The sequence below is a fragment of the Carcharhinus amblyrhynchos genome, unplaced genomic scaffold (genome assembly GCF_965287045.1).
Source record: "Carcharhinus amblyrhynchos unplaced genomic scaffold, sCarAmb.v2.hapA chromosome_263, whole genome shotgun sequence".
NCBI classification, from domain to species: domain Eukaryota; kingdom Metazoa; phylum Chordata; class Chondrichthyes; order Carcharhiniformes; family Carcharhinidae; genus Carcharhinus; species Carcharhinus amblyrhynchos.
Window position 1 is genome coordinate 1 of NW_027650003.1, and position 12,500 is coordinate 12,500.

Below are 12,500 nucleotides of genomic sequence, written 5' to 3' on the forward strand. Positions count from 1 at the left end.
GAGAAGTTCCAATCGAGACCCCTCTCTCTCGGCTCCGACAAACAAGTAGAAATAGTTGTTCGCTATCTGTCCCATCGACCCACCCGAATATCCACAATATAATCTAGAGTTTTTTCAAAAAAAGTTCTTCACGGCTTTGAACTGAAGGACTAAAGTAATTCCCCACCCCCCATGGGGAATAGTCACTTGTCGGGTAAGCAGTAGCCATTTTGGACACAGGATGATCCCGCAGACAGCAAGTGGGAAGGACCCAGAACACCTTTCCCTTTCGTGATGGGTGTGGTTGAACAAGGGGACAAATAGTGCCTCCCCCACCACCTCCTCCTCCCAGCCAGGACGCTGAGGGGAACTCCCTACAAACCACCCCACAGCCCCCCTGCAGATCTTTTCCCCAGTGGTAGCTCAGGCATCTTCTTGGCCGCCCCCTCAAAGGGCAGACGGGGCCTTCGAGGGAGGTGGGGGGGGGTGGTCGAATGCCCATCGGAAAGACCTCCCCTCTTGCCGGGGCGTTCCAGAGCGACCCCCCTCTCCCTCTCTGTCTCTCACCAAGATTGTCGGACTGGATAACAAATTCCAAAAGACGCAGAGAGAGAGAGAGAGAGCGAGGACGTGTTAAAAATACCTCGCTGGGGAGAATATTGAGAATGTTTAGCTTGGGGGAAATGAGCTCAAAAGGGAGAGATATCGCTCAGCGTGCGAGAGATCGTGGACACAATGCCCACATGGTCCACTTTGAGTTCTAGGGCGACACGGTGGCACAGTGGGTTACGCTGCTGCCTCACAGCACCAGGGACCCGGGTTCGATTCCCGGCCTCGGGTCACTGTCTGTGTGGAGTCTGCACATTCTCCCCGTGTCTGCGTGGGTTTCTTCTGGGTGCTCTGGTTTCCTCCCACACTCCCAAAGATGTGTAGGTTAGGGTGGATTGGCTGTGCTAAATTGCCCGTTAGTGTCCAAAGATGTGTAGGTTAGGGTGGATTGGCCGTGCTAAATTGCCCGTTAGTGTCCGGGGGGATTAGCAGGGTAAAGAAGTGGTGTTACGGGGATAGGGTGGGATAGTGCAGACTCGACGGGCCGAATGGCTTCCTTCTGCTCTGCTGGGATTCTATGACTCAATGACATAGGAAGGAGGACAAATCCCAGAATACCAAATTTTCAAGTCCTGTCTGGAGCAGGAGAACGGGGTGGGGGGGGCGCGGGGGGGAGGGGGAGCAGGTAAAGCCCCTCACACAAAGTTCCTGCCGGCGATGTCAGAGCTGCGTCCTGACGCCGGGTACTGCCCGCCGTAGTCGGATTTCCTGCGGGAACAGCAGGGGCAGCAGATGAGGGCGCCCCCTATCAGCAGGAGGGTGCCTCCCAGCCAGCCCAGGTAGATGCAGGGCCCCATGGAGATGAGGAGCACCTCGGAGACCAGGGGGTGGTGGAAGTCGGTGGCCATCACGTAGGCCGGCCACGAGACGGCCAGCAACTGGGCCACGCCCGAGACCAGGAAGGTGATGCCCGAGGCAGTCAGGAAGCGGGGCTTGAGCTCCCGGCTGCGCACGCACACGATACACGGGCTCCCCAGGCAGTTGACGAAGAGTCCCAGGAGGGCCATGGTGACGGTGATCAACATCAGGATGCGTCCAGCGTAGACTTCGAGGGTCAACTCCTTGTTACTGCCAAAGGTCCGGCAAATGGCCTTGCCGGGCCCAGGGATGTTGCAGCTGATCCACAAACCCTCCACCATTTTCTGTTTCATCATCAGGGTCTGCCCGCTGAAGAGAATGGTCTTCCAGAGGGGCAGGAGGCAGCAGGCCACCGACGAGAACCAGCCCAGCAAGGAGACCACCACCCCGGTCAGCTGCAAACACACCGTCATCGATGACGTCCCTGTGTTTTCCCGCCCATCCAAGTGTGACCCCTGTGTGCCGCGAGAGAGAAAGAGAAGACAGCGTAAGAACTTGGAAAGTCTTCACCATCCGATATTGAGTCATATACAGCATGGAAACGCTACTCAGTATAGCTCTGGCTCTGTCCCAGAAAATACAAAAGGGTGGTGAATGTAGCCCCCAATCCCATCACGCAAACCAGCCTCCCATCCATTGACTCCGTCTACACTTCCCGCTGCCTCGGGGAAAAGCAGCCGGTATAATTAAGGACCCCCCGCCCCACACACCCCGGACATTCTCTCTTCCACCTTCTTCCGTCGGGGAAAAAGATACAAAAGTCTGAGGTCCCGTACCGACCGACTCAAGAACAGCTTCTTCCCTGCTGCTGTCAGACTTTTGAATGGACCCACCTCGCATTAAGCTGATCTTTCTCTACACCCTCGCTGTGACTGTAACACTACATTCTGCACCCTCTCCTTTCCTTCTCTATCAACGGTATGCTTTGTCTGTACAGCGCGCAAGAAACAATATTTTTCTCTGTATCCCGATATACAGGACAATAATAAATCCTTTTCCTTCTCCCCTCTGTACTCTATGAATGGTATGCTTTGTCTGTATAGGGGTCAGAGGAAAACAAATTCAAGGTTTTCTTAGGACAACAGTTGGGCCAGTGGGCTGATGAATGGAGTTTAGATAAATGTGAGGTGATGCATTTTGGTTGATCGAACCAGGGCAGGACTTAGTTAATGGTCGGGCATTGGGGAGAGTTACAGAACAGAGAGATCGAGGGGGACAGGTTCATAGCTCCTTGAAAGTGGAGTCACAGGTGGACAGAGTGGTGAAGAAGGCATTCAGCATGCTTGGTTGCATCGGTCAGAACATTGAATACAGGAGTTGGGACGTCTTGTTGAAGTTGTACAAGACATTGGTAAGGCCACACTTGGAAATACTGTGTCCAGTTCTGGTCACCCTATTATAGAAAGGATATTATTAAACTAGAAAGAGTGCAGAAAGGATTTACTAGGATGTTACCGGGACTTGATGGATTGAGCTATAAGGAGAGGCTGGATAGACTGGGACTTTTTTCTCTGGAGCGTAGAGGGGTGATCTTATAGAGGTCTATAAAATAATGAGGGGCACAGATCAGCCAGATAGTCAATATCTTTACCCCAAAGGTAGGGGAGTCTAAAACTAGAGGGCGTTGGTTTAAGGTGAGAGGGGAGAGATACAGAAGGGTCCAGAGGGGCAATTTTGTTCACCCAGAGGGTGGTGAGTGTCTGGAACGAGCTGCCAGAGGCAGTAGTAGAGGCGGGGACAATTTTGTCTTTTAAAAAGCGTTTAGACAGTTACATGGGTACGATGGGTATAGAGGGATATGGGGGCAAAGGTGGGCAATTGGGACTAGCTTAGGTGTTTAAAAAGAAAGGGATGGCATGGAGAAGTTGGGCCGAAGGGTCTGTTTCCATGCTGTAAACCTCTGTGACTCTAATCTCTAACTTTCCAATTAAGGCTGTAAGATATAGGGGCAGAATGAGGCCATTCAGTCCATCGCATCTGCCATTCAATCCTGGCTAATCCGTTTCTCAAACCCATTCTCCTGCCTTTTCCCCGTAACCCTCGCTCCCCTCACCAATCAGGAACCTGTCTATCTGCGTCTCCAATACACCCAGTGACCCGGCCTCCTCTGTGGCAATGAATTCCACACGTCCCCCACACCCTCTGGCTGAAGAAATTCCTCCTCATCTCCATTCCAAAGGGAGGTCCCTTTCCTCTGAGGCTGCGTCCTCGGATCCCAGTCTCTCCGACTCAACTTCCCCACGTCCACCCTCGTCGGGCCTCTCAATAATTCTGGGAGTTTCACTCCATTACCCAATGACGCCCGGATCCCTCCGCCCCCCGCGGCGACGCCTAGTTCCCAGGTTGGTGCTGAGGGAGCGCCGCACTGTGGGAGGGTCAGTGCTGAGGGAGTCCCGCACTGTGGGAGGGTCGATGCTGAGGGAGTCCCGCACTGTGGGAGAGTCGGTGCTGAGGGAGTCCCGCACTGTGGGAGGGTCGGTGCTGAGGGAGTCCCGCACTGTGGGAGGGTCAGTGCTGAGGGAGTCCCGCACTGTGGGAGGGTCAGTGCTGAGGGAGTCCCGCACTGTGGGAGAGTCGGTGCTGAGGGAGTCCCGCACTGTGGGAGGGTCGGTGCTGAGGGAGTCCCGCACTGTGGGAGGGTCGATGCTGAGGGAGTCCCGCACTGTGGGAGAGTCGGTGCTGAGGGAGTCCCGCACTGTGGGAGGGTCGGTGCTGAGGGAGTCCCGCACTGTGGGAGGGTCAGTGCTGAGGGAGTCCCGCACTGTGGGAGGGTCAGTGCTGAGGGAGTCCCGCACTGTGGGAGAGTCGGTGCTGAGGGAGTCCCGCACTGTGGGAGGGTCGGTGCTGAGGGAGTCCCGCACTGTGGGAGGGTCGGTGCTGAGGGAGTCCCGCACTGTGGGAGGGTCGGTGCTGAGGGAGTCCCGCACTGTGGGAGGGTCGGTGCTGAGGGAGTCCCGCACTGTGGGAGGGTCGGTGCTGAGGGAGTCCCGCACTGTGGGAGGGTCGGTGCTGAGGGAGTCCCGCACTGTGGGAGGGTCGGTGCTGAGGGAGTCCCGCACTGTGGGGAGGGTCGGTGCTGAGGGAGTCCCGCACTGTGGGAGGGTCGGTGCTGAGGGAGTCCCGCACTGTGGGAGAGTCGGTGCTGAGGGAGCGCCGCACTGTGGGAGGGTCGGTGCTGAGGGAGCCCCGCACTGTGGGAGGGTCAGTGCTGAGGGAGTCCCGCACTGTGGGAGAGTCGGTGCTGAGGGAGCGCCGCACTGTGGGAGGGTCGGTGCTGAGGGAGTCCCGCACTGTGGGGAGGGTCGGTGCTGAGGGAGCGCTGCACTGTGGGAGGGTCAGTGCTGAGGGAGCGCCACACTGTGGGAGGGTCAACACTGTAGGAACGTGGGATCCTGAGCCCAAAATTTAGCCCTCAAACATCAGACATTTTGGCAGGGATATCCCCACCCTTTGGCCCATCGAGCTTCCTCTGCCCAAGGATTCGAACCCCATCCCACATCCCCAACCACCATGACGCGCCGTTGTGGGGAAGGACGGGTGGGGGGAGGGAGAGAGAGAGAGAGACTTTCCTTGCGACTCTTTTCCATCGTGGCGGGGAGGGGGGGCTTCACCGATTCTGCGGCTCGAGGTCCACTCTCCTCCACCCAAGGGTGCCGTCCTCCAGCCACTCACTCACTCGCGGGATGAAGTTGCAGCTGAGCAAGAGGCCCCCCGCTGTGTCAAATGGAGGTGGAGATTTGTGGTGGGGGAGGGAAGAAATAAAAAAAACTTTTATTGCAGGCAGGCTCTTGTCAACAGGAAGTGAGTGAACTCAGGAAAGCCAAACAGGAATGTGAAGTTACAATTAGTGCTAATTTCTCACATCCTGTAACGGGGAATGTCAGCAACTTCCCAGGGGAATAGCACTTTGTTAATCTCCCCTCAATATCAGGCAGATTTCTATCTTCAGACAAGTTCCGATGTCCATTAGAAGCCAGAGTAAGGCTTAAAAAAATACAAAGGACCAAAGGCAAATGATTTAGTGACTTTTAACCTCCATCTACACTGTCCCCCATCAAACACTCCCAGGACAGGTACAACACAGGGTTAGATACAGAATAAAGCTCCCTCTACACTGTCCCCCCATCAAACACTCCCAGGACAGGTCCAGCACGGGGTTAGATACAGAGTAAAGCTCCCTCTACACTGTCCCCCCATCAAACACTCCCAGGACAGGTACAGCACGGGGTTAGATACAGAGTAAAGCTCCCTCTACACTGTCCCCCCATCAAACACTCCCAGGACAGGTACAACACAGGGTTAGATACAGAATAAAGCTCCCTCTACACTGTCCCCCCATCAAACACTCCCAGGACAGGTCCAGCACGGGGTTAGATACAGAGTAAAGCTCCCTCTACACTGTCCCCCCATCAAACACTCCCAGGACAGGTACAGCACGGGGTTAGATACAGAGTAAAGCTCCCTCTACACTGTCCCCCCATCAAACACTCCCAGGACAGGGACAGCACGGGGTTAGATACAGAGTAAAGCTCCCTCTACACTGTCACCATCAAACACTCCCAGGACAGGTACAGCACGGGGTTAGATACAGAGTAAAGCTCCCTCTACACTGTCCCCCCATCAAACACTCCCAGGACAGGTACAGCACGGGGTTAGATACAGAGTAAAGCTCCCTCTACACTCTCCGCCATCAAACACTCCCAGGACAGGTACAGCACGGGGTTAGATACAGAGTAAAGCTCCCTCTACACTCTCCGCCATCAAACACTCCCAGGACAGGTACAGCACGGGGTTAGATACAGAGTAAAGCTCCCTCTACACTGTCCCCCCATCAAACACTCCCAGGACAGGTACAGCATGGGGTTAGATACAGAGTAAAGCTCCCTCTACACTGTCCCCCCATCAAACACTCCCAGGACAGGTACAGCACTGTTCCAGACTGATACAGAGGGGGAGAGAAGGAATGAGAGAGAGTGAGTGGCAGGGAGGCAGACAAGGAGAATGAGCGAGAGAGAGACAGAGCTAGGGAGAGACAGAGAGTGAGTGAGAGAGAGAGAAAGAGACAGTGATCGGTAGAGAGACAGAGAGAGGGAGAGACAGAGCAAGAGAGCGGGACAGAGAGAGAGAGAGACAGAGAGATAGGGACAGAGGCAGAGAAAGCGACAGGCAGAGAGAGTGGGAGAGATGGGGACAGTGAGACAGAGAGAGAGAGATAGGCACAGAGCCAGATAGAGCGACAGGCAGAGAGAGATGGGGAGAGTGAGAGTGGGTTTGCAGAGAGTGGGATTAACAATATGTTCAGTTAAGAGCTGCACCTTGGTCCCCCCCCGTAGCTGGATCTGTGTCGAGGATGTGAATTCACTGATATATCGAAACGTAGAGAGGGAGAAGAGTTCTTACCGGAGCTCAGGCTCAGATTCACGCAGAGAGGGAGATGACAGTTACTCTCAGGAACACTCTGCACTTGCTGCTCTCACTCACAGCAATCTCCGGTTGGAACTACTCTCAACCAGCACAGAGAGAGATCATCGCAACTGGAGGCCAGCCCCCGCTGGAATCGAGCCAGCCCAGGACACACCAGAGACCAAGAGAGAGGACAACGGTATCCTCTTCCTGTCCTGGGGACAAAGCACAGAGAACTTTACTCTGTATCTAATCCCGTGCTGTACCTGTCCTGGGAGTGTTTGATGGGGGGACAGTGTCGAGGGAGCTTTACTCTGTATCTAACCCTGTGCTGTACTTGTCCTGGGAGTGTTTGATGGGGGGACAGTGTAGAGGGAGCTTTACTCTGTATCTAACCCCGTGCTGTACCTGTCCTGGGAGTGTTTGATGCGGGGACAGTGTAGAGGGAGTTTTACTCTGTATCTAATCCCGTGCTGTACTTGTCCTGGGAGTGTTTGATGGGGGGACAGTGTAGAGGGAGCTTTACTCTGTATCTAACCCCGTGCTGTACCTGTCCTGGGAATGTTTGATGGGGGGACAGTGTAGAGGGAGCTTTACTCTGTATCTAACCCCGTGCTGTACCTGTCCTGGGAGTGTTTGATGGAGGGGACAGTGTAGAGGGAGCTTTACTCTGTATCTAACCCCGTGCTGTACCTGTCCTGGGAGTGGTCGGTAGGTCTGCTGAGGAACAGCGGAGGATTTTTAAGGAGATCTTTCTTGGTGCTCAGCAGAAATTTATTCCGATGGTAAAGAAGGATCGTAGGAGAAGGGATAATCAGCCGTGGTTATCGAAGGAAATAAAGGAGAGTATTAAATTAAAAGCTGATGCATTTAGAGTGGCTAAAAGTAGCGGGCGAGAAGAGGATTGGGAGAGGTTTAAAAATCAACAAAGAATGGCAAAGAAGTTGATAAAGGAAGGATAGACTATGAAGCTAAACTAGCACTAAATATAAAAAAGGACAGTAAGAGTTTTTATAAATATATAAAGAGGAGGAGGCTGGCTAGAGTGAATGTTGGACCCTTGAAGGATGGGAGGGGGGATTTAGTGGTGGGAGATGAGGAAATGGCTGAGGCTTGAATAAGTCTTTTGCTTCAGTCTTCACGGAGGAGGACGCGAATAGTTTGCCGGGTATTAAAGATAGAAGGATGGTAGGAGTTGAGGGCCTGAATGCGATCACTGTCACTAGAGAGGTAGTGCTCAATAGACTAGCGGGACTGATGGTGGACAAGTCCCCAGGACCGGATGGAATGCATCCCAGGGCTCTGAAGGAAATGGCGGAGGTGATAGTGGATGCCTTAGTGATTATTTACCAAAATTCGCTGGATTCCGGGAAAGTGCCGGAAGATTGGAAAACGGCTAATGTTACACCGCTGTTTAAAAAGGGTAGCAGGCAAAAGGCGGGGAACTATAGGCCGTTTAGTTTAACGTTTGTTGTAGGAAAAATGCTTGAATCTGTCATCAAAGAAGAAATAGCGAGGCACCTAGAGAAGAATGGTTTGATAGAGCAGACGCGGCATGGATTCGTTAAGGGGAAGTCGTGTCTGACGAATTTATTGGAATTCTATGAGGATGTGACCAGTGCGGTGGACAGAGGGGAACCGGTGGATGTGGTGTTTCTCGATTTTCAGAAGGCGTTTGATAAGGTGCCGCACAAAAGGTTGTTACAGAAGGTTAGGGGGCATGGAGTTGGGGGTAAGGTGTTAGCGTGGATAGAAGATTGGCTGTCAAATAGGAGGCAGAGAGTGGGGGTCAATGGGTGCTATTCGGATTGGCGGTTGGTGACTAGTGGAGTGCCCCAGGGATCGGTGCTGGGGCCTCAGCTATTTACCATTTATATAGATGATCTGGAGGAGGGAGCTGAGTGTAGGGTGACGAAATTTGCTGATGACATAAAGATAAGTGGAAAAGCAAATTGTGCGGAGGGTGTGGAAAGTCTGCAGAGGGATCTGGATAGGCTGAGCAAGTGGGCGAGGACCTGGCAGATGGAATACAATGTTGGCAAGTGTGAGGTTATCCACTTTGGCAGGAATAATAGTAGGAGGGATTATTATTTAAAGGGTGAAAAGCTGCAGCATGCTACGGTGCAGAGGGACCTGGGGGTCCTTGTGCATGAGTCGCAAAAACCCAGCCTGCAGGTGCAGCAGGTGGTCAGGAAGGCGAATGGGATGCTGGCCTTCATAGCGAAGGGGATTGAATATAAAAGTAGGGAGGTCTTGCTGCAGCTGTATAGGGCATTGGTGAGGCCACAGCTGGAGTACTGTGTGCAGTTTTGGTCGCCGCACTTGCGCAAAGATATTTTGGCCTTGGAGGGAGTGCAGAGGAGGTTTACTAGGCTGATGCCGGAGTTGAGGGGGTTGAACTATGAAGAGAGGCTGAATGGAGTGGGCTTGTACTCGTTGGAGTTTAGAAGGATGAGGGGAGATCTCATTGAGACGTATAAGAGAATGAAAGGGATGGATAGGGTAGAGGTAGAGAGTTTCTTCCCGCTCAGAAAGGACAGTAGGACTAGAGGGCACAGCCTCAAGATAAGGGGGGGGGCAGTTTAGAACGGAGTTGAGGAGGAACTTCTTCACTCAAAGGGTGGTGAATCTCTGGAATTCTCTGCCCGTTGAAGTGGTGGAGGCTGCCTCGCTAAATATATTTAAGACACGGGTAGATAGGTTTTTGGTAGGCAAGGGGATTAAGGGTTATGGGGAGAAAGTGGGAAAGTGGAACTGAGCCATGAATGGCGGGGCAGGCTCGAAGGGCTAGATGGCCTACTCCTGCTCCTATTTCTTATGTTCTTATGTTTGATGGGGGGACAGTGTAGAGGGAGGTTTACTCTGTACCTAACCCTGTGCTGTACCTGTCCTGGGAGTGTTTGATGGGGGGACAGTGTAGATGGAGCTTTACTCTGTATCTAACCCCGTGCTGTACCTGTCCTGGGAGTGTTTGATGGGGGGACAGTGTGGAGTGAGCTTTACTCTGTATCTAACCCTGTGCTGTACCTGTCCTGGGAGTGTTTGATAAGGGACAATGTAGATGGAGATTTTCACTCATTCTTTTTCTGTCTCTCTGTCTCGCTCTCTGTCTCTCTCCCTGTCACTCTCTCTCTTTCTCTCTGTCCCTTTCTCTCTGTCCCTGTCTCTCTCTCTCCCTCCCTCTCTTTCTGTCTCTCTCTTTCTGTCTCTCTCTTTCTGTCTCTCTCTTTCTGTCTCTGTCTCTTTCTGTCTCTGTCTCTTTCTGTCTCACTCTGTCTCTCTATCTCTTTCCCTGTGTCACGCTCTCTCCCTCTCTCTCTCCCTCTCTCTCTGTCTCTCTCTCTGTTTCTTTCTGTCTCTCTCCCTCTGTCTCACTCTGTGTCTCTCTATCTCTTTCCCTGTCTCATGATCTCTCCCTCTCTCTTTTTCTCTCTCTGTCTCTCTCTCTCTCTGTTTCTGTCTCTCGTGCTCGTCTCTCTAGCTGTCTCTCTCTGTCTCAGAGATATAGACAGAGAGAGACAGAGGGAGAGAGAGACAGAGGGAGAGAGAGAGGGAGAGAGAGAGGGAGGGAGAGGAGACAGGGAGAGAGAGGCAGAGAGAGAGAGAGATGGAGAGAAAGAGAGACGGAGAGAGCGAGAGTGAGAGAGAGTGACAGGAAGAGAGAATGAGAGAGTCAGAGAGAGAGTTAGAGCGAGAGAGAAACAGAGAGAGAGACAGAAACAGACAGAGAGAGAGAGAGACAAAGAGAGAGAGACAGAGGGAGACAGGGACAGAGAGAGGCAGAGAGAGATATGGTGGAATGGCAGGAGGGAGAGCGAGGTATGAATGTAGGTAATGAGAGCTAGAGGGAGTGAGTAAGAGATGTGAATGGGTTTGGGTGGAGAGGAGGGGGTGGGGAGCGGAACGCAGTGTTTATCCTTGACGCCCCCCTCCCCCCCCTCCCAGTCCCTTGGCGTGACAGGGTTTGGGTAAACATTGTCAGCCTCGGGGGAAGGCCCAAAGGCCTGTGTTTGTGGATCCGCCCCGTTCAGGCATGTGGGTCCAGATAACAAGCTTCAACTAAACTGGGAGCAGAGAGGCAGGGGAAGTAATTAGCACCATATCCTCTTTAGTGGCTAGGAGGGGGTAGGTGGAGCCTAGAGGGAAGGCCTCAAAAAATGGCACCAACCCGGGACACCTAAACCCGGCCTACAACTTGGCTTGTGTTTCCCCCTCCTCTCCTCCCACCTCTTGCCCCTCATGTGTACAGGTTCCTACAACCGTTTGCCGTAGTCCCTCCCCCCTCTCACCACCCCCCCAACTCCTTCCAGATCTTGCAAAGGGGGAGACTCACTGAGATTCTTGGCACAATTAAGTGGTGAGAGAGAGAGAGAGGCCCAGTAAATCCCTCCGCTAATTAAAAGCAGGAAACCGCGATGATTAAGCTTGCTTGTGTTTACTGATTGTTGTCGAGATAAGGCGGGTTGTTTTTGCTTCGAAGAGCCCTGCGAAGGAGAAATGCACAAACAAGCACAAAAAACTCCGGGATTTCTGAACTCTTTTAACCTCTTTCCCCACTCCACCTCCACACCACCGCCCCCCCCTCCCGCCCCCCCGGCCCCATTCCTCTCGTGGTGTCGGCAGCCATTCGGTTTTTGACACAGCTTAGACCTCGTGAGGGAACTTGTCACAGAGAGATCGTGGAATTGTGTTTGATCTCTGAGGCATGTGGGGAGGGATATCTGAGTTTGGGAGAGACAGAGAGAGAGAGACAGAGACAAGGAGAGAGACCGGGAGAGAGGAGAAAGAGAGAGGGAGGCAAACAGACAGACAGAGAGAGAGAGAGAGCCGGGGGGGGGGGCGGGAGAGAGAGAGACAGGGAGAGGGGCAAGGAGAGAGACAGAAAAATAGATGGGGGGGAGAGAGACAGACAGACAGAGACAGAGAGAGAGGAAGAGAAAGAGACAGACAGGGAGAGACAGGAAGAGGGACAGGGAGAGAGAGATAGAGAGAAAAAGAGATGGGGGGGGAGAGAGGCAGAGAGACAGAGAGACAGAGAACAGAGTATCAATCCCCAAACTCATCCCACTGCCCCGCTCTCTCCCCATAGCCCTGTGTCAATCCCCAAACTAATCCCACTGCCCCGCTCTCTCCCCATAGCCCTGTATCAATCCCCAAACTAATCCCACTGCCCCGCTCTCTCCCCATAGCTCAATCCCCAAACTAATCCCACTGCCCCGCTCTCTCCCCATAGCCCTGTATCAATCCCCAAACTAATCCCACTGCCCCGCTCTCTCCCCATAGGTCAATCCCCAAACTAATCCCACTGCCCTGCTCTCTCCCCATAGCTCAATCCCCAAACTAATCCCACTGCCCCGCTCTCTCCCCATAGCCCTGTATCAATCCCCAAACTAATCCCACTGCCCCGCTCTCTCCCCATAGCCCTGTATCAATCCCCAAACTAATCCCACTGCCCCGCTCTCTCCCCATAGCCCTGTATCAATCCCCAAACTAATCCCACTGCCCCGCTCTCTCCCCATAGCCCTGTATCAATCCCAAACTAATCCCACTGCCCCGCTCTCTCCCCATAGGTCAATCCCCAAACTAATCCCACTGCCCCGCTCTCTCCCCATAGCTCAATCCCCAAACTAATCCCACTGCCCCGCTCTCTC

General features: G+C 53.4%; 1 protein-coding gene across 1 annotated transcript; it reads right to left on the bottom strand.

The window, feature by feature from the left end:
• Positions 1-1,214: 1,214 nt before the first annotated feature.
• Positions 1,215-2,399, bottom strand: LOC145338950 (claudin-6-like). The gene has a single exon (XM_080183353.1). The coding sequence runs from the start codon at positions 1,857-1,859 to the stop codon at positions 1,224-1,226; it is 636 nt and encodes a 211-aa protein (XP_080039479.1). The 5' UTR covers positions 1,860-2,399; the 3' UTR covers positions 1,215-1,223.
• Positions 2,400-12,500: the final 10,101 nt, after the last annotated feature.